This window comes from Triturus cristatus, chromosome 4_1 (genome assembly GCF_964204655.1).
Source record: "Triturus cristatus chromosome 4_1, aTriCri1.1, whole genome shotgun sequence".
In the NCBI taxonomy this organism is placed as follows: Eukaryota; Metazoa; Chordata; class Amphibia; order Caudata; family Salamandridae; genus Triturus; species Triturus cristatus.
Window position 1 is genome coordinate 1,011,884,169 of NC_140585.1, and position 26,725 is coordinate 1,011,910,893.

The window sequence follows — 26,725 nt, forward strand, 5'->3', positions numbered from 1 at the left end:
TACACCTCATCATACACTAGTATAACCTTTCATCACTCACTGTAAAATACAGAGTACCATATTTGAAACCATTGACACACCAATACCAGTTACTACATACCCACTCACTGATTCCTAAGTCTACACACACAACTACCCATTCAACAACAGAATCATTTATACATGCAGTCACTAATTAAAGAACACTATCAAATGCACTTCTACACATATATAGACATTGACACATCAGCAGTCATCTTAGTCGGTTATGCAGTCATCCTACTCACTCATGAAAAAATTAATCACAATTACATTTTCTCACTTACACAATTATCCAACAACACCTCATTTATTCAAACACATAGTAACTCATAGTTAATATATTAAAAAATCACCATTACAATTATAAACTCATTGATATAGTTACTCTCTCAATCACTGACTCTTACACATGCTTATTTATATACACCAACTCTCACATACAATGCCTTTTATTTTTTTACTTTGTTGAAGATGTACAACTAAAACATATATTTGCTCACCAACACACAAATAAATACATTCAGTCACCCAAACAACTGTTTCCCCATGCACTCTTAAACCTATACACCTAGTCGATCAACCATTCACACATCTATGCATAGAGTTACACACACCCCATCCAACCACACACAAACTCAGTGTCCCATACAAATACTCACCCAACTAATAAATAACTAATATACACACTCATGTAGTTAGTGACCAACTGATGCAGCATGTTATACAACAACAGAGACAGTGCTGCGCACATTCACATAGTTTAGTTACTAATCCATGTATTAAGTGAGACACTTTTAATTACTCACTTAAACAGACAGTCAGACAGCTACTAAATCCTCCATCCACACAGTTATTTATCCACTCAATCTTCAATGCAGATTGGTATATATATATATATAATACATATTTAAATTTCAAACTAAACCACATTCACTGGATGATGTCATCAGTGATGTCATCAGTGATGTCATCAGTGATGTCACTGACCATGTCGTGAATGATGCAATATGTGACATCATCAGCAGTGCATTGCGGGCACGCGAGTTATAGTTAGCAGAACTAACTATGACGGAGGAATTTCTATGGTTTTGTACGAGTGAAATGGCCAGCTAACTATAACACCCCTGAAATCTATGTTTTTTTCTGTGAATTTCTAAGGTTTTTTAAATGCTAATTTCTAACTATAATGTCTCTGAAACCTATGTTTTTTTCAGTGAATATAGATATATATATATGTGTGTGTGTGTGTGTAAATATATATTTACACACACACACACATCAAAAAGTCCACTTTCTGAGGTGTGTAATCAAGGAGGGTTTATTCGTGTGAAGTGACCATTTGCAAGGCTGCTAGCCCAATAGTGCATAATCTGCTATTTTCCCAGTGGCCGGCGAAATAGTGCATTATTGCTGCTATTTAGCTGGCCACAGGCTAAATAGCACAGATGATGTACAATTGAATTGGTGGCCAGATAAATAGTGTGAAGCATGAAGAAAACAGCGACTCCAGGCAATGGGAGTTTGGTGGCCATCTTGTAGTCTGGATGCAACATGTATGAAGCATGTGAAAGTAAGTGCACATACAAGTTACCACAGTTTGTACAAAGGTATGTTCATGGATTAAGCTAAGCTCTTTATAGATGAAAAAACAGTAGACTAAACTTTGAAGAAAAACATTCATGTTAAGAGCTTTAGAAATAAGAAATGCAGGAATAAAACTTCTGTTTCAGGAACTTCACGATATGGCACACATATATTTTGCTCTGCAGTCTAGGATTATTTGGCTAACTGCAAAGAATAATCAGTATGGTTTAAAAACATGTTACATAAATCTTTTATTCACTTATGCAAATACATTGTATTCTTTAAATGTTCATGATGCTGCTTTTGTTGATTTTTGAGGACTGAAGTCTTTGGGCTTCTTATGGAAGGCCTTGTGCTAGCTTCAGGGTTATTTTTAAGGGGTGTTTCATTTCCTTTGTATTCCCTTAGTATTTCAAACCTGGCAACACACCAGCAGCCAACAAGCAGCTGTAAAAAGGAATGCAGCAAGATAGGGCCACACAGAGAAGGATACCTACAGTAGACAATTAGTGCTTGGGGGCACGGTGCTTTGGGATACTTGCAGGAGGTACATTGAGTAAGACACAGTAATGGGATTTCTGTGGAGTGGGGAAGTGAAAGCAGGAGGCAGGTAAGTAATGCATATGTTTACTTCACTCAACTGCCTGCTGAATAAACAAACTTTTTTTACACTTTTTACCCAGCAGAATTGTTTTGAAGCATAGATGCTGATATGTCCCATGTCACGAGTGGTCATTCAGCCATACTGACATTTTACTCACCTGCACAATGTATCCTGGTAATGGTAATTTTGTTTCTTGGCATACCTACACAGTATTTTAAGTGCACAAGGTTATGTCTCGAATGAGCCCTCGTTTCTGTCCTTGACAGGGATTTTTCAGTAAAGCCAAAAAAAATCAAAACAAATCTGAGTGGCAAGCTTAGAGGCTGTACCTGACTAACAACTATGAGGAGGGATCTGTAGAAGAAAGAAGTAGGACCTGTAGGAAGAGGGTAATAACCTGTAGGAGAATATATGCCAGAAGTTGGACCACAAAGAGGGCTACGATGACCAGACCTACGAAGACTAGGGCAAGGGAGACCTAATCCAAGAGGGCCAGAGTTACCAATGCCAAAGTGGACCAGGAAAAACAGATCAGGAGGAAAAGGACAAGGACAAATAACACTAGGGGTACAAGAAATGGGGTGAGAAGGATCAGGAGAGCCAGGAACATGTGGAACAGAGAGATCTGGACCCAGAGCATAATGCCCCAAGGAAAAGAAGGACCTGGGGTAAGGCCCTGGAACACCACAACAAGGGGAATGAGGAGTATCTGAGTGTATTGACCATGTCTAGAGTGATGAGGATGACCAGGGCTAGGATTAGCATACCCAGGTAGACAAACCAAAGAAGACCAGCACCAGGAGATCAATGGAAAGAAGGATCTGACACAGAGGGGCCAAAACCATCAGATCAAGGAGGACCAAGAGACCAGAAGATAATAGACTAAGATCCAGAAGACCAAGACTGAATAGGATTAGGGCAAGCCTGACCAGTAAACCCTAGATCCAAACCAGGTCAATTGGGACTAGGATCAGAACGTCTATAAGGGTCAGACTCACAGGGATCCTAAACCAGGGTAACAAGGTCTCCTTGAACCTGGGAACATGCAACATGGGAACTAGGAAGGCCATTGTCACAGGGGTTAGGAAGACCACCCCAGGAGGACCATGATAAAGGGGACCATGGTCATATGGACAATAACAGGGAAACCAGGAAGGCTAGCATGGGTGCAGGATGACAAGGGGACTAGGAGAGCTAGGCAATCCAAGGCTAGTGGGACCAGTACCAGAAGACCCGATACATGAGGACTGGACAAAGGAGTACCAGAACTAACACCAGGACTATGTTGACAGGGTCAGGATCAGAAGGACTAGGAACAGACAACCAGGGGACTAGGTAAACTAAGGGAGCAGGCCCAGGAGGACTGATGGGTGAAAATTAGGGTGAGGAGGTTGAAAAGGTTCAGGACCAAGAGTCTGTGAAACAGGAGACCCAGGATCTAAAGAGCTAGGAACACGAGTACCCGGGGGTGATGACCAGACAGACCAGGAACTACAGGGCTAGACATGTCTTAGACAAGCATGAGCCGGCTTTCAAGGACCATCACAACTAGGAGAGGCTAGTATGATCTTTGACAGGACAAGTTATGCTGCGATCTCCCGAGGCGACTCCGGGAGCAACGAGACTTTCAAAGCAACTTTGTTTTGCTTTTTTAAATCACCCACTTACTCACCTGCACTGCGCCCCGATCCCGGCGCTTGGATCCCTCCTGGCTGTCTCCTCCCTGCACGCGACCAGAGACCAGACCGCCGCCGCTGATCGCCCCCTCCTCGCTGACTCTCGGAGGGGACGGGCGGCTCCTCCATCTTGGGCGGGTCTGTTCTCGGCGCTGCAGCGCTTTTGGCTCCTCCCCCTTGGTTTAGCTCTTAAGGAGCTCACTCACCTGGGCTCTTCGACCTGCTGCGATCTCCCGAGGCGACTCCGGGAGCAACGAGACTTTCAAAGCAACTTTGTTTTGCTTTTTTAAATCACCCACTTACTCACCTGCACTGCGCCCCGATCCCGGCGCTTGGATCCCTCCTGGCTGTCTCCTCCCTGCACGCGACCAGAGACCAGACCGCCGCCGCTGATCGCCCCCTCCTCGCTGACTCTCGGAGGGGACGGGCGGCTCCTCCATCTTGGGCGGGTCTGTTCTCGGCGCTGCAGCGCTTTTGGCTCCTCCCCCTTGGTTTAGCTCTTAAGGAGCTCACTCACCTGGGCTCTTCGACCTGCTGCGATCTCCCGAGGCGACTCCGGGAGCAACGAGACTTTCAAAGCAACTTTGTTTTGCTTTTTTAAATCACCCACTTACTCACCTGCACTGCGCCCCGATCCCGGCGCTTGGATCCCTCCTGGCTGTCTCCTCCCTGCACGCGACCAGAGACCAGACCGCCGCCGCTGATCGCCCCCTCCTCGCTGACTCTCGGAGGGGACGGGCGGCTCCTCCATCTTGGGCGGGTCTGTTCTCGGCGCTGCAGCGCTTTTGGCTCCTCCCCCTTGGTTTAGCTCTTAAGGAGCTCACTCACCTGGGCTCTTCGACCTGCTGCGATCTCCCGAGGCGACTCCGGGAGCAACGAGACTTTCAAAGCAACTTTGTTTTGCTTTTTTAAATCACCCACTTACTCACCTGCACTGCGCCCCGATCCCGGCGCTTGGATCCCTCCTGGCTGTCTCCTCCCTGCACGCGACCAGAGACCAGACCGCCGCCGCTGATCGCCCCCTCCTCGCTGACTCTCGGAGGGGACGGGCGGCTCCTCCATCTTGGGCGGGTCTGTTCTCGGCGCTGCAGCGCTTTTGGCTCCTCCCTCCTGCCACGCCCCTTGCCCCTCCCCCTCCATGTGTCGTCCCCATATAACTGTTCCTGTCTTCCGACGGCGCAGCGGGCGGGCGCAGCGGGCGCGACGAAGGCGCGCCGAAGTTGCGCCTAAGTTAAGCCCGTCTGCGCCCGTCCGCGACGGGCCGGGACCAGGGGCCACCCACTCTGCTTCACGCCTGGTCTACACTGCTGCCCAACTCAATGCATTATCGGTCTTTTCCTCTCCTACCCCTCTCCCCCTCCATCACCTACAATCACTTGGCATTCTTTCTTCTCCTTTACTCAGCCCGACTCTTGTTTTTCCCGATTCCCCTCCTCCCCCCCCTATTTCTCCCCCGGTTACTTGTTCCCCTCTGGCCCCTACGGTTGCTTCTGCCTACCTACTTAACACCCGGTCCGCAGTTAAACACCAGATAGCTCTTTTTAATCTTCTAACCACTGATTTTCCAGACTTTTTATTTCTGACCGAAACCTGGTTCACTTCTGATTCCCTTCCTGATCTGCTAGCCATCCTCCCTGACACCTACTATGCTCTCCGAGCTGACCGCCCGGATGGCAAGGTCGGCGGGGGGGTGGCGATGATTGTCCGGTCGTCACTTAAATTTCAGCTCCTCCCTTACCCCCTCATTCCTAACGTGGACTACTTGGTGGCCCGCTCCCTCAACCTTCCTTCTCCCCTCACTGTGGTTCTTGTCTATCGCCCCCCTCAATCGATGCCTTCGTTTGTAGCCTCCATCCAGGAGTTGCTGGCCACTCTTGTGGTCAACAACTCCTCTGTGCTCCTTCTTGGAGATTTTAACTTCTGGCCAGGAGACCCTAAGGAAGACCTCTCTTCAAAAGACTTCTCTGCCACTCTTCAATGTCTGAATCTCACCTCTTATGTTACAGTCCCGACCCATGTGCATGGTCATATACTTGACCAAATTTGGTCTTCTTGCCCCCTTGCTTTACCTCCCTCCATCTCTCCCTGTATCTGGTCTGATCACTCTATTATTTCCTTTTCTGTTCACTTAGGTATGGTTGTCAAACCCTCTCCCCCTAAAAACCTTTTAGCCCGCAACTGGAACCATACCGATCTTGATTCCCTTTCACTCTCTCTGGTATCCTCTGCTCCTGATCTCACTTGTCTCCCCCTTGAATCTCAGGCCAAAGCCATAAGTACATGGCTTGCTGCTTCGTGTGACCGTGTGGCCCCGCTTAAAAAGATCAAAGCGGTTCGTCCACACGACGCGCACAAATGGTTCTCCACTGAGCTCAAGGCACTAAAACTTGACCTCAGACGGGCGGAACGCCTTTGGAGACGTCAGTATTCCCCTCCTTTGCGAGCTCAGTACAGACAACTCCTTACCAACTACAAAAAAGCAGTCCTTAATGCCAAATCTTCTTACTTCACGGAGAGAGTATCGCTCTCCGTGAATAAACCTCGTGAAATCTTCTCTTTGGTTCGCAATCTTGCTACTTCTGATCGCTCCACCCCCAGCCTGGTTCCCTCCCAATCCTTTTGTCTGTCACTTAATAACTTTTTTATTGACAAGATTGCGAAAATTAAAGCCGACATTCCTACTGTGCCTCAGCCTACCCTCACCAGCTCTGCTACCCTCCCTTCTTCTTCCTTCGACATTTTCCCCCCTATCACCCTTGACTTGTTTCACAACTACCTGTCTAAAGTTAAATCTGGTTCTCCTTTGGACGGTGTTCCCGCACGGATCCTCAAAATCCTCTTCACTAACTGTCCTGGTCCCCCCCTCTCTTTTCTCAACTCCTCACTGGCTTTTGGTGCTGTCCCTTCTTCCTTTAAATCTGCTGTTGTCTTTCCTATTCTAAAAAAACCTGGTCTAGATCCTTCCCTCCCAGTTAATTTCCGTCCCATTTCCCTTCTTCCCTACCTGGGTAAAATCTTAGAGACCCACGTCACCTCCTGCCTCTCCTCATACATTGAGGATAATGGCCTTTTAGCCTCCCATCAGGCGGGCTTCCGCCCTGGCCATTCTACAGAAGCGGTGGTTCTAGCGGTCTTAGATGAACTCAAGGGCAAGGCAGACGTTAATCTTCCCCAAGCCTTGGTGCTTCTCGACTTGTCCGCTGCGTTTGACACGGTCGATCATTCCATTCTTCTTGACCGTGTCTGCGCAGCGGGCATTCGGGGTGTGGCCCTTTCCTGGCTTGCATCCTTTCTCCAGGATAGGCATCAGGCTGTTCATCTTTCCGGTTTCTCTGCCCCTTCCTGCTCGGTCACTTGTGGTGTTCCTCAGGGTTCCTCTCTTTCCCCTCTCCTCTTTAACCTGTATATCTGTCCCCTCGTTTCTTCTCTTCTCAAGCAGGGGATCTCTGTATACAATTACGCAGATGATCTCCAGCTTGTCTTTGATCTGTCTTCTTCTCCTGATTCTATTCCCAAGTTCAGTTCCACCCTTATCTTTATTTCGGAATGGATGAGCGCCAACCATCTTAAGCTCAACCCCGATAAGACGGAACTTGTCCTCACGGGTGGTCCCTCTAACCCTTGGTCCCCTGCACATTGGCCCCCCTCTTTTGGCCCCCCCCCCCACGCCCTCTTCTTCTGTCCGTACCCTTGGTATCAAAGTCAGCCCTGACTTAACCATGCACAGCCAGATCAGCTCTGTTGTGTCTTCATGTTTCCTTTCCCTCCGTCTTATTCGGAAAATATCACGCTTTTTCACCACCGACGCGCTCAAATCCATAGTCTTGGCTTTAGTCATCTCACGCCTCGACTATGGCAATGGCCTGTACGTGGGTATCCCCTCCCACGAATCCCGACGTTTACAGGCCATTCAAAATCAGGCTGCCCGTCTCATTCTCTCCCTTCCCAAATTCTCTCACATCACCCCGGTTTTGAAATCCCTTCACTGGCTCCCCATTCGCTTCAGATCCCTCTTCAAACTTGCTTGCTTTGCCTTTCGCGCCCACTCCCGTTCTGCCCCTGCTTATATCACCTCCCTTATTTCTTCCTATGCTCCTAGTCGCACTCTCCGCTCTTCCTCTCTCTCTCTCCTTCACATCCCCCGCTTCCGCAAGTCCAGATCCGGGGGAACTCGTCTTTCCGTCTTAGCTCCCCAGTTCTGGAATAGTCTTCCACTTCATCTTCGCTCCATTCCTATTTTCAGCCATTTCCGTAAAGCCTTAAAAACTTTTCTCTTCTCTTTGGCTTTTCCCTCTTAGGTCCCCTGTGTCTCCCTCTGTGAGTTCTGACCCAGGTCCCCCAGCGCCAGGAAACCGCTTGGTAGCAGTGCGCTTTATTAAATATTGTTTTCATTTCATTTTCAGTTATTGCAGAACCATGCAGGCAAGGAGCAGGAGGGTGTGGGTCAGAAGGATTAGGATCAGGTTGAAGAGGGCTATGAAGATCAGGACCTGTAGGGCAATGGCAGCATGTCCTGGGTAAAAGTATAAGTAGGACAGGGACTAGGGAGACTGGGGGTAGTATCAAGGGCACACAGAACACTAGAATAAAAAGGACTAGGTGAACTAAAAGGATCATGACCAAGAGAACCAGAAACAGGGCTAAGAGGGTCATGAAGATCAGGAACAAGGGGACCAGGGCGCAGATTACCAAGCCGGGTAGAGCAATCAAGTAGAACCAGGGTGAGGAGGATCAGATGTAAAAAAGGCCAACCAAGATCTAGTAGACCAAATGGAATGGACAGTAGTGGCCAGGAGGACCAGGACAAAAATGGCCATAATCAGGAGTAACCAAGGAGAACCTGAATCAAGAGAACCTGAATCAATGGCTGCAGTACCAGTAGGATCAAATGGACAAGGAACAGATCCAGGACAGCCAGGGCAACCCAGACCAGGAGAACAAAGGCTAAGAGTGCCAGGACACAAGAAGCAAGATGGACCAGGGCCTGCTGTACCATGCCTAGTAGGTTGATGACGAGGTGAACAAGAACAATGTGACCAGGACCCAGAGGACCACAAAAGAACACAGTCAGATGGGTCAAGTTTGTGGGTCTCAAGAAGAGCCATGATGGCCAAAAGGCAAATGTTATGATAATGAAGACAGTAGGACAAGAAGGACCAGGACAACCAGTACCAAGTAGGCCAAGGTTAGGATGGTAGGTCAGTCAAGTCCCAGGGAACTAGGACCAGGTGAACCCACACTATAAGGAACAGGACCTAGTGGATAAGGGACAATTGGCACAGAATCTCGAGAAGCACAGAGTTATGAAGCGCAGGAATAGTGCAGCCTTGGCCAAGAGAGCCAGGTAGCTGAGACCAGGGATACAGGCAATCAGAGTCAGAGGGAAAAGTTCTAAGAGGACCAGAAAACAAAGCACTATGGGGACCAGGTAGTTTCAGGGCAAAGAGGATCAGGGCCTTGAATATCATGGCCAGGAGGACCAGGGTGAGGAGGAAAACGAGAATCAGGACCACGGGCACAAGGACCAGGATGATCACAGCCTGTAGATCCAGGCCACAGGGCTAGGAATAGCCAGGCCAAGAAAATGAGCAATAACATGGCCAGGCTCAGGAGAGCCAGAAAAAGGAGGACCATTTTGAGTTTGTGTAAAAGCACAATGACAAGGGGCAGGAAGACTAGGGCCTGGAGGATTAGGACCAGGTCCAGTAGAACCAGATCCAGCCAATTGGACCAGGGAACCAGAATAAGCAAGGAAGGTGAGGGGGATCAGTGGCAAGTATAAAAGGAAGACCAGAGCAATAAAGACCAGGACCAGAGCAAAGAGGATTAGGAGGATGAGTAACAAGAGTACCAGGAACAGCCTTAGTAGTGCCAGGGAAACCTTGGCCATAGGTCCAGAGTCCAAAGTACCAAGTGGAGCAGAAAGATCAGGGCCTGGGGTTAGCAGGACCGGTATGAGGAAGATCAGGAGGACTAGAACAGCCAGAGCCAGGAAGTCTTATGGCACTGGACCTGGATGTCCTGGAGGACCAGAACCAAAACAACGAGACTCAGAAGGACCAAAAGAAAGAGAACCAGGGCCAAAAGATCAGTTGACTGGGGGTGAGTGCCTGCAATGTTCAACACTCCGTCCATCATTTCCTTTGGTTTTGCTTTGTTCGCCATAAGTTGGCAGGGAATGCTCAGACGTGAGTCCCTTGTTCACTTTGCCACTGGATTCAAGCAAGCCTGGCTGAAGACGGCAGAAATGCCAGAAACCGGTCCTAGGAAGCTTGTTTCCGGTCCAGGGAAGACATGGCTTGGCAGTTCGGGCTGGACTGTTCCCATGAGGCACAGGGTCAGACTGATTTGCATATGGCCATGTCTGAACTGGGGTGGCAGAGTGGGCTAAAGAACGGTGATGGATTAAACCCAGATCAGTTGACTGGGGGTGAGTGCTTGCAATGTTCAACACTCCGTCCATCATTTCCTTTGGTTTTGCTTTGTTCGCCATAAGTTGGCAGGGAATGCTCAGACGTGAGTCCCTTGTTCACTTTGCCACTGGATTCAAGCAAGCCTGGCTGAAGACGGCTGAAATGCCAGAAACCGGTCCTAGGAAGCTTGTTTCCGGTCCAGGGAAGACATGGCTTGGCAGTTCGGGCTGGACTGTTCCCATGAGGCACATGGTCAGACTGATTTGCATATGGCCATGTCTGAACTGGGGTGGCAGAGTGGGCTAAAGAACGGTGATGGATTAAACCCATATCAGTTGACTGGGGGTGAGTGCTTGCAATGTTCAACACTCCGTCCATCATTTCCTTTGGTTTTGCTTTGTTCGCCATAAGTTGGCAGGGAATGCTCAGACGTGAGTCCTTTGTTCACTTTGCCACTGGATTCAAGCAAGCCTGGCTGAAGACGGCTGAAATGCCAGAAACCGGTCCTAGGAAGCTTGTTTCCGGTCCAGGGAAGACATGGCTTGGCAGTTCGGGCTGGACTGTTCCCATGAGGCACAGGGTCAGACTGATTTGCATATGGCCATGTCTGAACTGGGGTGGCAGAGTGGGCTAAAGAATGGTGATGGATTAAACCCAGATCAGTTGACTGGGGGTGAGTGCTTGCAATGTTCAACACTCCGTCCATCATTTCCTTTGGTTTTGCCAGGGCCAAAAGGGCTCAGACCATTCAGTTCAGTGCCAGGAGAACCATTAGAACAAGCTACAGGGCCAGGAGGTTAAGGATCCAAACCAGGAAGACAAGGCCTAAGAGGACCAGGCCATAAAATGAAAGTTAGAGCGAAGGGAGAAGTAGGACCAGGAACTGATGTACCAGAAATCAGATGTGCAGGGTAAGAAGGATCACAAAGACCATGTTACATAGAAAAGAGTCAAGAGGATCAGGAAAGAAAATTGAGAGATAGGAGAAGGGGGCCTGAAAGGACCAGGATGGACAGGACGACTAGAGCCAACAGGTTTAGGCATACAAAGACCCAAACAAGGAACATCATAAACAAAAGAATCAAGTCTAGTCGGCACACAACTAGGAAGAGAATTCAGACTGTGAGGACCAGGAATAAGAAGACCATTGCTAGGCAAACCAGATTAAGAGTGAGGAAGACTAGGAGAACGGGACCTGAAGAATCAAGAGAAGATGGCCAGGCAACCAAAGCAAGCAGGAGCTAAGAGGGCCAGGGCAAGGAGGACCAGTGGGACCACAACCAAGGTGACATGGAAGCTCAAATTATAGAGGCCCAGGGGTGTCCAGACCTGGCATACCAGGAGAAGCAGGACCAGACAAGGGCAAAAAGTAGGACCAGAACAAGGATGGCCAGGATGATAAGAGTCACGATGACCAAGCCAGGTGGCTAAAAACAGGATGACCTGAACAAGGAGGATCAGAACAAAGTGGACAAGTTATTCTTGGATGACAGTGAGCAGGAGGACCAGAGTCAAGAATATCTTGACCTGATGGAGGAGGGCCTGGAGAATTAGTCAGGTCAGGAGCAGGTTGACTAAGGCCATTAACACCAGGGAGCAGATGTGAGAGGTTTAGGTGAACCTCACCTGGAACAGAGCTAGGAGGACTAGAAGGGTTAGAACCAAGGGGACCAGGACCTGAAGTTTCAAGTGGAGAGGGAGGACTAAGAACTGAGATATTAGGACCAGTTTGGTAAGGATCCTGGGTACCAGTAGGACCAGAGACTGGAGGACTAATGGGACCAGAAGAGGACCAAAATGACCAGGCTCAGCCCGAGAAGACTTCATAAGGTGGACCAGAACCAGTGGATGCAGAAAAAGGTGGACCACAAGGACCAGGGCAGGGAGAATCAGGATGACCCATACCACGAAGTCTAGGAGTGCCAGCCCTAGGAGAACCAGGACAACAGTGCTTGGTAGATAAGGACCCATCAGACCAACAGGATTAGGGTGAGGGTCTTTAGCACCAGTATTCAGATACCCAGCAAGAGTTAATACAAGGATGAGCCTTGAGCAGAGCCAGGAAGACCAGGGTGAAGAGGGACTACTATCATGAGCACCAGATTCAGGAAACCAGTACCAGGGTGAACATAACTGGTTGGATCAGTCCCAGAAGGAAGAATAAGGGAACCAAACCAACCCAGAAAAGGAGGATTTGCAACAGGACTAAGTGGAGGACCAACACTTAAAGACTCAGACAGACCTGGAAGAAAAGGAAGAGGAGCAGGAGAACACCTATGTGATTCTATGTCACATGTATTAGGATATCCCTTTTGTAGATGATTCTTATTCATGCTGTTTATGCTGCCAACCCTTAACATCTGAACTTCTTCAGCCCATGTATAGAACTGATAAGTATTTTCTGAAAAATCCGAGCGTACGAAGTGAATTAAAAACCAGGACTGTTACATTCTGAACTCTGGGTGATAGAAGACCCTGTCTGATGCTGGCACATGAGTCTGAGGGTGGATCTGAGAGCATTGGGACTGAAAAGTGGTGGAGTAGTTTAAAGGTGGATGGGTGAAAATAAACAGAAAAGGGTTTGAGAAACTCAGATGGCTGAAGTCATCAAAAATGGTTATTGGCTTCCAAAGGGGTCAAAGGGCTATGGCAATCAGCAAAGGGGAGCTTAGGATCACAAGAAGGCTCTGATGAGAAGAAGAGGGGGTAATGGAGGCTCCAGATAAATCATCTGAGAGAGCTCAACTTGGGATTCTGTCTGTGTGACCCCAAAATCTTTGTGTTGACATACTACGTGTGTGTATGTGTGGTAGGTATGTACCAAGTGTGTAGTAGTAAGACCTTGTGGGGTGAAAGTCTACGTGCATGCACTAGTGGATGAATTTTGCATGACATGATGGAGAGTAGCTGCAGCTTCCCTACACAGTGGGCAGGTATTGACTGCATCCCTGTGGATGGAGGGTGTAGACTCAGAACTGAAGTAATGGAGAATGGAGAAAAGGATAACCCAAGGAATTCTGTGAGGTCCTTTTTAGCAAAGGGCTGCGGTTTAGTTCTTCCTGAGTGACAACATAGGGTAGATGGTAGGAGTAATGGGTTGGTCAGCAGTTTCACTAGTTAAAGGTGTCAACATTCTTAAACTGGACTGCTCTTTTGTCTGTGCCTGATGACTGCTCAAGAATGCTGATGACACCCAAGTGCTGAGATCACGGAGATCATATGCTTCATTGTGAACTTGTGTTGGACACTCTGCATGGAGAAAGCACTATTGTTACTGCTGTGAGAGACATTGCCTATCACAAAGGCGGTGTCTCAGCTACAGTAAGAAAATTTAATTTTAAATAGAATCAGCACAAATCAGTTCTAAAACCTCAATAGTGGATCCACATTCCCTGTATGGAAAATGAGAATCAAAGTGAAACTGTGAAATGATCGATCCATAGGTTACAAGAATGCAGATAACATATTGTCTCTGTTTCTTCAGTGTCTTGTTTCTTACAATATTTGGAATAAAATTAATACAAATATTTGAGAGTTTTTTTCTATCTGTGTCTTTCATGTTAATATGTCTTTCTCCGATTTATTGGGAAAATTAATTCATATTCCAATGACATTCAGTTCAATTAAGTATAGTCCCATTCCTTTGCTTGTGGTTCCTCAAAGGAATAGTTCCTCTCATGACCCAACAGAGATGGAGCAAGACTCATCGAAGGAAGGACTTTATATAACCTACCCCATTTAGAGTAAAACCTGGCTTTAAGGGACTCCATCATCCTGGGAGAAAACTCACAGCATTTGGGAATATTAGTTTTTTATTTTTCAGAAATAATCTCCTGCATTGGGAATTTGTAGGGAATTTGTTTTTGAAAAACAAAAGATTTTAAAAAGTTTGCTTGCCAGCCATCATGTCTGACGGTACTGTCCTTCAAACATTTTATGCATAGATAGGAACCGCTATGACAGCAGATCCTGTCAATGAAAGAGAGTTGTCCAAAAGGCCAGTGGATAGGCGGAGGTCCCTCAAAATGGCAGAAGTATTGTCCTCTGCCATTCTGATGAAGATTACTTCAGCCTCAAAAACAAAATCAGGCCCATGTGTTTTTCTGTCTGTCACGAGATTAGAATGAATCCTCTCAATTATACTTTGATGGTCATTTATAAGGCCCTATGAAATTGTTTTTATTTTGATAAAAATCTGCCTAAATATTATAGGGTTCCATACTACTGGGACATTAAATTTTCAAGTCTGGGTTTTGCTTTTCCATATCATTGATTTCAGGTGTTTCAGTTGATTTGTTTAATTGAAATGTTTTGCTGCAGAAAAAGAGGTGTTCTGGTAACATCAAGCCTTATAGCAATCCTGTATCTGGCCCTGGTACATTTCCGTGGCTTTGTGAGAAAGAACGAGTAAATAGCTTTAGAAGAGTAAACAGCTTTAACTGGTCTTGCAAAGATTCCAGACATCTTTATAATTAGTCACTACTGTAGGAAAACTTTAAGGAGTTGGAGAATTTATTGAGCAAGAGACAGCTCCATAAAGGGCCCCTCAAGTCAGTATCTCTTTGCCCATGGTGTAATGGAGTGGCGTTCTGTGATATGTTTATGAAAATAACGGAAACATCCAAACATTTGGGACCTTTAGACCTATAAGTTAGTGCCTGCATCTAAACCAGTATTAGCACTAAGGCCCTCATGTGGCAAAATCACATGATTTGGGACCACACAAGTGTTTATCATTATGCACAAAATCCTTTTTATGAATGGAAAATTCTTTAGAATAGTAAAAGGACATTTGCAATTGTTTCCAAACCATAGATATGAGGGTTCATGAACGGGATTTCCTCCCTCTCCTTTCCAGTTCAGAAAGATATTTATTGATAGTTTCTGACTGCATTTGCAGTCACAAACCATTGATAAGCTAACAACCCCTGAGATAGGGTTGTAACTGATTTGCAGAGGAAGGGGTTCCCTTAAGATCACTTTCATTTTTGAAATCATGTGGGTAGATTCAGGAAGGAGACTTTTTCCAAAACCAAAAACGTATTTTTTCATACCAACACTGGTTTCTTTAAGGAACATGGGCGGCTTTGAAAAAAATGTTTTTCCATTTTAAAATGCAGTCATAGGGATAGTGGTGTGGAGTCCCTTGCAGGCACCATCCCTGGAATTGAAGGCAATCACAGAGGGTAGCAAATTGACGCCTGTCTAATGCATATTTATTTGGCTGGGTGTTCTTCAACCCCCTGTGATCCAGTATTTTGTGAACCAGTCGGTTTACAAAATATAATTCCATTTGCAAAAATTATGAGTGGAATTTGTGGCCACTTTTGTGAATGAAAAGGTAATGTATCAGAACCCTAACTTTCATAAGGAGATGGATACCTGTCATGTTCACTCCTTGTTTGCAGTTCTACCTGTTGTATGTACCTGTTGAAATCTGTAAATGGCATAATGAAACAGCAACCGAGTAAATAGTGAAGTTCCTCTGCCATTTGCATGGCTACTGGTCAAGTTGTGCATACTGTCTACTTTTTACCGAGCCACCAGGTGAATAATGACGTTTCTTGTATAGTTATTTGAAAGGCCACCAGCAACAGAGTACATCATTTCAGCTATTTAGGCAGCTGCTGGGTAAATATTGAAATTTCTATTGTACTTGCCCGGCTACTGGCAAGATAATATATAATTTCTGCTATATAACCAGCAGCCACAAAAATAATTATGTTTATTTGTTATGTGCATGCCTGCTTGCTTAATTGTACATGACTGCTGTTTTGTCAGCAGCTGGATAATGAGTGAAGTTGTTTTTGTTTGCCTGACTGCAAGCTAAATATAACAAAACCTCTGCTATTTAGCCAAGGCATGCATATAGTGATGGTTTCTTGCTGTTTGCATGGCTTCTTGCCAAACAGGGCAAAATCTCTACTATTTGGACAGCAGCTGGATAAATAGTGAAGCTTTCCCGCACTTTGCACAGCCACCAGCTAGACTGTGCAGAATCTCTACTATTAAGCAAGCAGCTGGGTAAATAGTGAAGTTTTTCTGCTATTTACATGGCCACGGGACGAACAGAGCAGAATCTCTATTATTTAAGCAGTGGGCAAATAAATAGTGACTGTTCTCTGATATTTCCAAGGCTGCCAGTCAAATAGTAAATCATTTCTACTATTTAGCCAGTGGCCAAGTAACCTGCAGTGCAAATTTACTATCTACAGAGCAGCGGGATAAATAGCTGCTACCTTATTTGTAATGCATTTCGGGAGTAACCCTCCTTTCTCAAACAGTGCAATTTGATTTGTTTATGGTGAAAAAAAATGATGAACTAATATAAACAAAAACAAAATTCTTCTTCACATATATCAAAGTCTGTTTTCAATGCCGGCTTATTGTTCAATAACGTTTGGCCACAGTGTTCATAGAAAGAGAGGTCACGTTTTCATCCATGCGGTTCTAATCCATTGAGTATATAAATGTTCACTAATAGTAGTTACTCTGCGGAAATCCTGATACTGCCTATTCAGAAAATATAATCCTCACAGAGCAATTAAAGGAAACGAAGAGAGGCTATCTTTCTATCCCTATCACATTCTGTTTTTGAACCAGGTCATGCTGCAATGATGTACAAGAAAACAACCTGTACTGGTCATAGAGATAAATAAGACTCACATTCAGTCATATCAGCAATATTGTAAGCAAATAAAATGCATCTTAATGGCTTGTACCAATCGTGTGGAAAATGTACTTAATGATTATCAATATATAGTCATTTTCCCTTACATGTATACCATTCTCGTTTCTCGTTTGTTTACTTTAGTTCGGTCATAAACCCCTATATCCATACAATACAGTACGAATAAATTACTTCAATCCTGCCAAAAACAATACATAAAAGTATCATAAAATCAGCATAGCAAAAGTGAAACACTGGTCTAGACTATAAAATCATACAGCGTTGTTCTAGAGATGCAGTTTGGTAACCTCTGCTAATGTCTTGGATTTTAGTGTGGGGTAATAGATGTTAAAACTTTGCACCAAATTGGCCAAATACTCTCTAAAAATGTAGCGATTGGAAAAACTATGAGTGGGGACATATCAGTTCTACAGAATCTTATAGCTACCCTGTAGTGGTGGACAACAAGTGAATGGCATAATGGTATTATCCAGCGCCTTCTCTGATTAGGGTATTTTAAACAACAGAACAATAAATGATCTGTCATTTCCTCGGTTTCTCTGCACGTAGGGCATAAATTCGAACCACCATGATTTGCTTTTCATTTACAAGTAACTGATGCTAAAGGTAGGGTCTCCCACCTAAATCTGATATAGAATGGTTTTGTGAAGGGGCGGTCAATTTCATCCATGTATTTCTCAAAGAGAGAATATGGTTTAAAATCTGGGAAAGATTTGGTTTATTTCCCCGGCTAGTTAGTTCTGACCCCACCTGATCCCAGTACATTGCCTTCAGGTTTTTTATTTCAGGAGAAGAGATTGATTGAGGATCTGTTGAATACTTTTCTAGGCCTAGTGAGAAACATGTCTGTTTCACAAAGGCCAACCACAGGAGCTTTCTTCCACCATGGGACCTATCAAGTAAGTCTAGAAAACCCTCTCTGTAGTTTACCAAATCAGGGGTCGTCCAGAATCCAAACCAGTATGAAATCGATCTGAGTTGTATTAGGTGGACAATGGGCCAGATGCGTAGATCAAATTTGAATACTAGAGGGGTACATTGGGGTATTTTAAGAAACTTTCTCAAAACGTTATTCTCAGCCCCTTCCAGTGCATCTAAGTTAACATCACCTGACAATTTCACACCATAGATACCGGCAGCTAGGAGCTTGGGTTCTCTAGGCTTCAAGAATCGGAGAGACTGAATAGATGGAGGAATTATTTGCAAATTCTAATAATGTTGCTGCCCGGTGTTTTAAGATAAGGGGGCTTTTGGTGACTTGATTTGCCCAGGAGTTGGTAACTGGACAGACGTATTCCAAGATAGTCAAATTAAATCACTCTCTCTCAATCTGTTTCCCCTCTAGCAATATTTTCCCTTTGAAACCTCTATGCGGGTGTATGGACATGAATTTGGTTTGGTTTGGTTTATTACTAGGCCATGATCTGAGCAGAAGAGACTAAACTTGCTCAAAAGGGTCTCTAGGTCCTATGGGGTCTTAGATATTAGCAGCATGTCATCTGTGAATAACTAAGCTGGAATCTTGGACCCTCCAAGAGCCCGGGAGTCATTGTTGCAGGCCTGTAAGTAGTCAATGCATCCATTTATGAACAACAGGAATAGTGTGAGTGCAAGTACACAACCCTGCTGAACTCCTTTTTTAACCCCAATGGGCCAGTTGATTCCCCATTTTGTCCCCATCTGACCTGAGGAAAGTTATTGCTGTGGAGACGTGTAATCATGGTAAGGAGGGGGTCCAGGATCCCCATATTGCTAAGGTTCTCCACAATCTATCCCTGGGGACCATGTCGAAGGCCGCTCTAATGTTTACAAAAGCAGCATATAGACTACCATTGCCCAAATGTAAATGTATAGGTATTTATGTAAATGTATAGGTATTTATATAGCGCTGATGACCACTACAGGTATCTCAGCGCTGTACTCATACCGCTAAAGGAACCCTTCCTGGCTTTCCGTGTGAGGTGTCCACTCCTGGGCACCCCCATGGTGAGGCCAGGCATCGCAGCGCTGTTGGGGCCATTGTGGAGATTAAGCAAGCTATTGCCCAGAGTTGCAGCGTGGGACCCATGATTAGAATGGCACTGAGGCGAGAATATCCGGTCCGAGGAATTTATAGCCTGAGACCCTGCCGCGGCGGGAATCGAACCCTGGTCCCGGACCAGTGCTCTGTATCGAGGTCTGCTGCTCTAACCATTGAGCCACACTTCTCCACCTCTTTCCACCTTACCAACTGAAACCTGAAGACCTGGTCAACTGTGCTGGTCTTGGGGTGAAAACCGGCCTGGAATGGGGTCAGGATTTTACTTTCTGCAATCCAGAACAGTAATCGATCAAGTATAATGTTACAAAATGTTTTTGGCTAGATTCAATGAGACTGGTTGGCCAGTAGTTTGCAGAATCCAAATTTGTCCCTTTTTTGGGAATAGGAATAATCTCCGCCCCCTTCCATGACTGGGGGATATCTCCTGGCAGTGTAGCATTAAAGATGTAGGTGAGATATGGAACCCAGATGGCTTGTTCTGAGATAAAGAGATCCATTAGAATTCAGTCAACCCCTGGGGCCTTATCTGGATTTTGAGAGATTATGGCAAATTTAACCTCCGAGTTACTAAAGGAAAGCCTGGCCTCATAGGTGGAATATGTTTTGGGAGGGTGTAGGTTCACTTTAGTGGTTTTTGATTGTCCTGATCTGTTTAGGGACTCGCCGTTTGGAGAAGGGATAGGGCAACTATAAGATATTCAAATGAGTCACCCAATCATGTGGAAAAATATGGGATTATGGTTTCATTTTACAGATTTAGCACCATAAGAGATTACAAGCTAGAAATCCCTGTGATTCCCCCTTTTACAGCAACTAGTAGGTCACTCCGGATTTATGTGTCCCAATTAGTTTTTGCATTTTTTTGGCTTTGCTTGTAATTCGAACTGGCGATCTTAACCTTGTGATAGGAACCCCCCTTAATGGCATCTAGGAGATGGGTTTTGCCACTCTACATCCTTTATTATACCATTATCATAAAGACTGATTTGTTCATTGTGGTGTGGAAGAGTTAGTAATAAACATTACAAGAGGGGTTAAAGAAAAGAGAAGAGAGCACAGCCTGTCAATCCAACTCATTTTGTCACAATTTCGTGCCCTGGACATTCCATTTGCTCCATAACATTCAAGGTTACAAGATTAGAATGGTTGTGAATATCACATCGGGTGGTTTAGCTGTAATGATTCACCCACTCTCTCCTCCCTCCATGTGGCACCTTGCTCAAGAGAAGTTCAGCAGCACCTCACTTCGACAGTCCATGCTATTTTATTGCATGCTGCTTGCAGAGGACATGACATTGTCAGTTAATGTGTGTGTATTCCACCAATGCAGTGATTACACTATACAGTGCTGTTTGGTTACTGTGGTGAGGTTTGCACTATTGGAGCATTGCACTTGGTGCAGTTCACCTCCACTGTCAGCTAAATATATGGACGTCATCACTCTGTGTGACCTAGCAGTGCACATTGTGTACTGTGTGCGTACCTTATTCACCTGCATTAACTTGGGTCACTCCCTTTATTTGCTGTTACTTAAGAAAGGATTTGTGACCTAGCAGTGCACATTGTGTACTGTGTGCGTACCTTATTCACCTGCATTAACTTGGGTCACTCCCTTTATTTGCTGTTACTTAAGCAAGGAATTGTGACCTAGCAGTGCACATTGTGTACTGTGTGCGTACCTTATTCACCTGCATTAACTTGGGTCACTCCCTTTATTTGCTGTTACTTAGGATTTGTGACCTAGCAGTGCACATTGTGTACTGTGTGCGTACCTTATTCACCTGCATTAACTTGGGTCACTCCCTTTATTTGCTGTTACTTAAGAAAGGATTTGTGACCTAGCAGTGCACATTGTGTACTGTGTGCGTAGCTTATTCCCCTGCATTAACTTGGGTCACTCCCTTTATTTGCTGTTACTTAAGAAAGGATTTGTAACCTAGTAGTGCACATTGTGTACTGTGTGCGTACCTTATTCACCTGCATTAACTTGGGTCACTCCCTTTATTTGCTGTTACTTAAGAAAGGATTTGTGACCTAGCAGTGCACATTGTGTACTGTGTGCGTACCTTATTCACCTGCATTACCTTGGGTCACTCCCTTTATTTGCTGTTACTTAAGAAAGGATTTTAAAGGAAGTACCAATGAACAACAGGCACCTTTCCACTCCTTTTTTAGAGTTCATGCAAGTAGATGGAAACACGACCAACCAGGCAGGAAAACTTCTGTCACTGCCGGTTCAGTTCTTATCATAACATTCTAAGAACATCCCATGATTCTTATCACAGATTCCAGCCCCAACAGAACTCCGCACGACCACACCTCTTCTCATTTTGTCTTGTTTCTTGATATTGCTGTGCTTTCCGTGTGTTCTTTCTCTGTTTTTATCATCAGCTGGGTCGTTGCTTGGATGGGGAGTCACATTTGGTAATATTTATGCATGAGCGGTCCCATGGTTCTCCTTTGATGTGCCTGTGCTTTGCCTGCAAAGTGAAGCTTTTTAATATGCAGGGTGATATTTCATTTGGCTAGGAAATTCATCTCTACTTTGGTGAAGACCTGAATTTTTGTCCTTCACCCCTGCCTGTGGTCTACTCCTTCAGTAACATCAGCCATGCTTGCGATGGTGTCACTTGCAGTGTTGTCAGTGCAATTGATGCGGTGATAGAGAGCAATTTTCTATGTCGGTCTGTTGCCTTATTTGTTTGCTCTTTTTCCACTAACTCACTTGCCATGTTTAATGAGCACTGGTTTTTATGTAGCATCAGTCTGATATGCGGTATCAGTTGCTTGTTCTGGTATAGTTGTATGAGGTATGGCTGACCAATGTCATCCATAGCGTGGCGTAATGATATGGTCCTGCTGGAGGTAAGTTTGTTTTGTATCTTAGAGAGAGAGAATCTTCTATTATTTTGAGGTAACTCAAAGAGGGTGACGTGGGGCATTGTTCCATGGGACATGACCCATCAATATGTCTCTTTCAACTTTATTTAACATGTGAACGAAAATATGGTGCTTAACGTTTGAAATTTCACAATAAGTACTTCTGGAATTGGGATAAAATTACTAATCTTCTCAAATTTCAAGTCAAGGTTTAGATCAATTTTACGGTTTTGACTTTCTGCAAGACAGAAGAGGGCATTGTTAAACTTCAGTACAGCACCTATGGTTGTAAGTTTTCTACGTGCTTGGCACCTCTTTAAAGAAGACATAAGCGGAGAACTTCCTTCCAATTCTGTTTTAAAGGGAGAAACCTCAAACCATTCGTCTTAAAATGAATATACAATTCTAAGTTTTAACTACACAAATCATTCCTGTATCGTAAACAGAAGATTACAATAATCTTGTTAGTTGTTTCCAGCTATGCATAAATAAACTATTGTACATTCATTTTATTAGCATGCAAACGTGGTACCTTATGTCGTCTTGTTGATGAACCTCGTGGCTTACAGGAGACATCGGGAGGGATGCTATATGCACAACATATAACACTTGTAACATATGCTTTATGTTCTTGTTTTGCAGATTCAGAAGAGGATATTAAAGCATTAGAAACAGATTTATTGAACAATATGTATTCTACAAAGGTATGTATGTTGTTTGAAAAGTATTAAAGCTTAGGGATCTCATGAAAGTGAGAAGCAGACGTCACCATAGGAATATGTTGGGCCCGATTCACCAATAAAAAATGTAAATAATGGAAGGAGATTTTGATCGCTGTCGGCACGTACTTGTTACATCTCTTAGTATTAATCAGCATTCCCAGTAGTACATCTGGAAGGCTGCACCAGGCACAGGTGTCCAGGCTTACTACTGGAACAGTAGGCATATTTCTTGGGCACTCAGATTCCTGCTCTGTAGATTTCAAGAAAGCGTAGCATTCCACACAAAGGACAGGCTGTCACCACTGCGATGGAAGACTAATGTCCATCCTGCATCAGTCAGGCTCTTCTTTTATACCTTGTGGACCAGAGTTAACAACACTTTGCACTAGTGCAAAATTACAAAAAAAAGTATGCAGACTGATGCAAAGAATTGATTTGTTATTTACTTTCCAGCTCAAAACTTGTTTTGTGGTTGATAGTTATATAAAAACTGTGCACTGATTTGATTACTTTGCTCTATGAGGACATACTTGGAGTAGTATGCAGGTGTTCCTCTTCTACTCGCCATGGCTTTTGTTGCAAAGCCCTTCCTAATAATAATGGTAGACAGAGCTTTTCACAAACAAACTATTCTTCCTGGATGCAGTCAGCAAGTAGGAGAAATGTTTTTATTTCTCTAAACTTTTCAAACTTTGCATGTGAGCTGCATTGTATAGCACATATGAATAGTTTCATAGTTAATTTAAGAACAGGAATTTGTACAAGAATAGTGTCCTTCCAGTAGTCAGTCAGTCAAGATAATGTTTATTTGGACCATTAGTCATTAAACAGCATAAGAGCAATCAATGTATATACACTCTAATATTATAAATAATTTATTCAACTAATACTATTAAAACAGCCGTCCATAAAAATAAATCGGTTACACTTTCATAACACTTCCCTGCTCAATCCCACAGTATATATACGGCATATTCACACCACACATTAATACATACTTGATAAAAAGATAAATAATTTTTAAAAAACTCAAATATAATTATCCTATTTGTAGTTTTTCTGTTTGAATAAGCTAAAGTTCTTCACCTTCGCATAGTTCCTTACTTCCCCATGGTAACATTGTCTGACTCACTACACCATATAAAACTTTTTTGCAGCAGCCAGGTACCTTCCAATGGCTATTGCAATTTCAAGGTTGCACATATCAACCAAAAATTCTATTGCTCGGGTGCGACACATAATTCCATATTTTAAAAAGATAGGGTGTAAAAACACTTTTCGCAATGGTAAAACATGTAAACAATCTAGTAGTATGTGCATGATATCACATTTTGTACCCACATTACATACACATTTCCCATCTGGTTGTGTCCTTTCAGTACAAAACATATGCTGAACTCATGCACATACCTTTGAACTTTTCAACAGCTTGACTTTTCATTGGGTTATTGTCTGAATAAAAAATTTACAGGAATCTATAGTTGTGTTAGTAGAATTTTTTTTTTAAATACTTAGTTTGATGTAGTTTCTGAAGAAGACATTTCTGAACTGCACATGTAAATTCACTTTTTGCTTAATGAAAAAGAAATACGATTTTTACTTAGTTGTGAATTAATTTAATTAAACGCTTATGTACAATACTGTCAGATAATGGAAAAAAATCATTTTGTATAAAGGAAGAAACCACAAAATGAACGTATCTGTTGGATTTCTTTTCTCCACAGTGCCTCTATGTGTTTTTAACTTTCAAATTTTCTGCACTTTCTCTGAGTGGTCCGCAGTATTGAATATCCTCTCAAAGTGAGGTCAGTTGAAGCATAAACTAGAATTCTGTTTGACCTAGGACACTCCAGGATGCATTGGTGAATGCAACGCAGTGAGGAGCACAGTACTGTGCATTGCCAAGCCTAGAATGTGTGTGTGTTAAAAGTGAATTATGTTTCAGCCAGCACTAAAACCCAATGAAATTTGCCATTTAAACTTGAAATGCACAGCACACACCATAACTAAACCCCCTCCACCTTTTGTTGTTGGTAGACAGCTTATTATGTATTAATTTCTTCTGAAAATGGGTGCACAAAGGAGGTGTGTCAGAAGGCTTTTTGGTGCCCGGGTACCTAACCTATATGGCGACATCATGTGCCACTGACATTACTGCTGTCTCACTAATGTATCACATATGCAGGTTAAGCATGTTTTTTGTAATATAAACACTTTAGCCGTGGCAACGCGAGGCCCATAAAAAGATCATAAAAGATCAGGGACATGGAGTAAACAGTCTCAGCTCGCTCCCACTTTATGATAGCTGGTAATAAGCATGGAGGGGGCATGAGTTATGGTGTGGTTTGCATATCACAACTGGTGAATTTTGTTGTTTTTAGGGGTTGTGTTCGCTGAACGATAACTAAATTTTAACTGTGTTTTTTCAGTGAATTTCTATTTTTCTAAATGATGTAGTGCATTTACCAGCTACAGAGGCACTGAAACCATCAGCCTATGTTTCCTAGAAGGGCCTGCACGCAAGCATAACCTTGATGGGTTTACCCTTTTTGTTAATAAAATGTGTGAATTTCCTTAAACACGCATTCGCCAAAATTATGCATTTTTTACGAATATCTCGGAATTTTAAAATTTAGCATTCTAAAAATGAGTTAAAACAATGTTTCTGGCATTTTTATATGGCTCAATGTCCGTGTTTGGTCCCCTCTGGTGCTTAGTATTAGTTGTCAGGCCTCTGCTTCAATCTCTGGAATATTTTTGTGAAGCACAGATTTTTTGGCAAAATCCCGCTTCTAAAGACAGTGCAAACATATTTAAGTCCCCTTTATTAACCAGTCACATTCTATCACAAAGGCAAATGTGATTGACAATGTATACAAAAGTGGTAACCCTTTCAAGCTATCCCCCACCTTTTTTCGCTCTAGTTTCTAAAAAAACAAAACTCAACAGATTCAAGCCACACTAAGAATAGAATGATTTTGGAGTAAATTTCTATCTTTATGCTGAGGTAAATTAGTTCAGCATTTTTCGTTGTAGAAGTGAGCAAAAGTTTCTATCGAAGATTAGAAAAGAAAACAGATCATATATTGACACTCACCCCTTTACTTTTTTTACCTGCATGGAACTGTACAGAACTTGACAAGCCAGACCTACATATTCTAAGAGAGCTGAAATTGCACGAAGAGCCAGGCTTAGAGTGCTGCATACATTATTTAAAAAGTAGGCTGGGAACTCCTGGTAGTTCCCATGTTTTAGGTGCTTGAGGTTACGGAGACATTGTAGTTAGGCTCAGGTGTCACTCATACAAAATCACAGAAATTCAGCAGTTATAGTGCGCTAACTATAACTCGCGCCCCCACAATTAAATGCTTTTGACCTCACATATTACATCTATCATGACATGGTCAGTGACATCGTGAATGACTGGGAATGTGAAAGGCAGTATAGGTGAGTGATGGGGTATATTAGTGACTGTATGGATAAGTGAGTGAATGTGAGATTAGCTGTATGGGTGAGTGTGTGCTGGTGTAAGTGACTGTATAGGTGAGTGAGTATGTGTTAGTATCTGTATAAGTAAGTGAGTGAGTGTGTGTGTTACTGTATGAGTGGGTAAGTGGCTGTGTGATTGACTTTGTGGGTGAATGAGAAGGTGTGTGAGAAGCTCTATGGGTGATTGACTCACTGTGTTAGTGGCTGTATGAGTGTATGAGTGGATATATCAGCAGCTGTATTAGTGAAAGGGTGGGTGAGTAGCAGTATGGGTGAGTGAGTAGATGTGTGTGTTGATCTATGAATTAGTGAGTGACTGTGTAAGTGTAGGTATAGGTGTGTGAATGGGCTTGAGAATGGTATTGTGGAAGTTGGAGTGGGTGTATGAAAGGTTATATAGGTTTGTGAGTGGGTGTGTCAGAGATTCTGTGTAAGATGTACTAATAAAGTCATTTAATATGTCATCAGTGATGTCAGTGACCATGTCATGAGTGATTTAATATGTGAGGTCATAAGCAGTGCATTGCGGGGGCACGAGTTACAGTTAGCTCACTAACTATAATGGCTGAATTTCTCTGGTTTTATACAAGTGAAACCTGAACCT

At 43.9% G+C, this 26,725-nt stretch overlaps 1 protein-coding gene across 1 annotated transcript in view; it reads left to right on the top strand.

Moving 5' to 3' along the window:
- The window catches only part of LOC146855976 (neurotensin/neuromedin N-like), a 142,060-nt gene that overhangs the window by 81,827 nt on the left and 33,508 nt on the right, over nucleotides 1–26,725 (top strand). Inside the window, exon 2 of the mRNA XM_085650691.1 lies at nucleotides 22,553–22,614. Within this exon, the coding sequence (XP_085506817.1) occupies nucleotides 22,553–22,614 (62 nt within the window). The remainder of the gene's footprint in view (nucleotides 1–22,552; nucleotides 22,615–26,725) is intronic.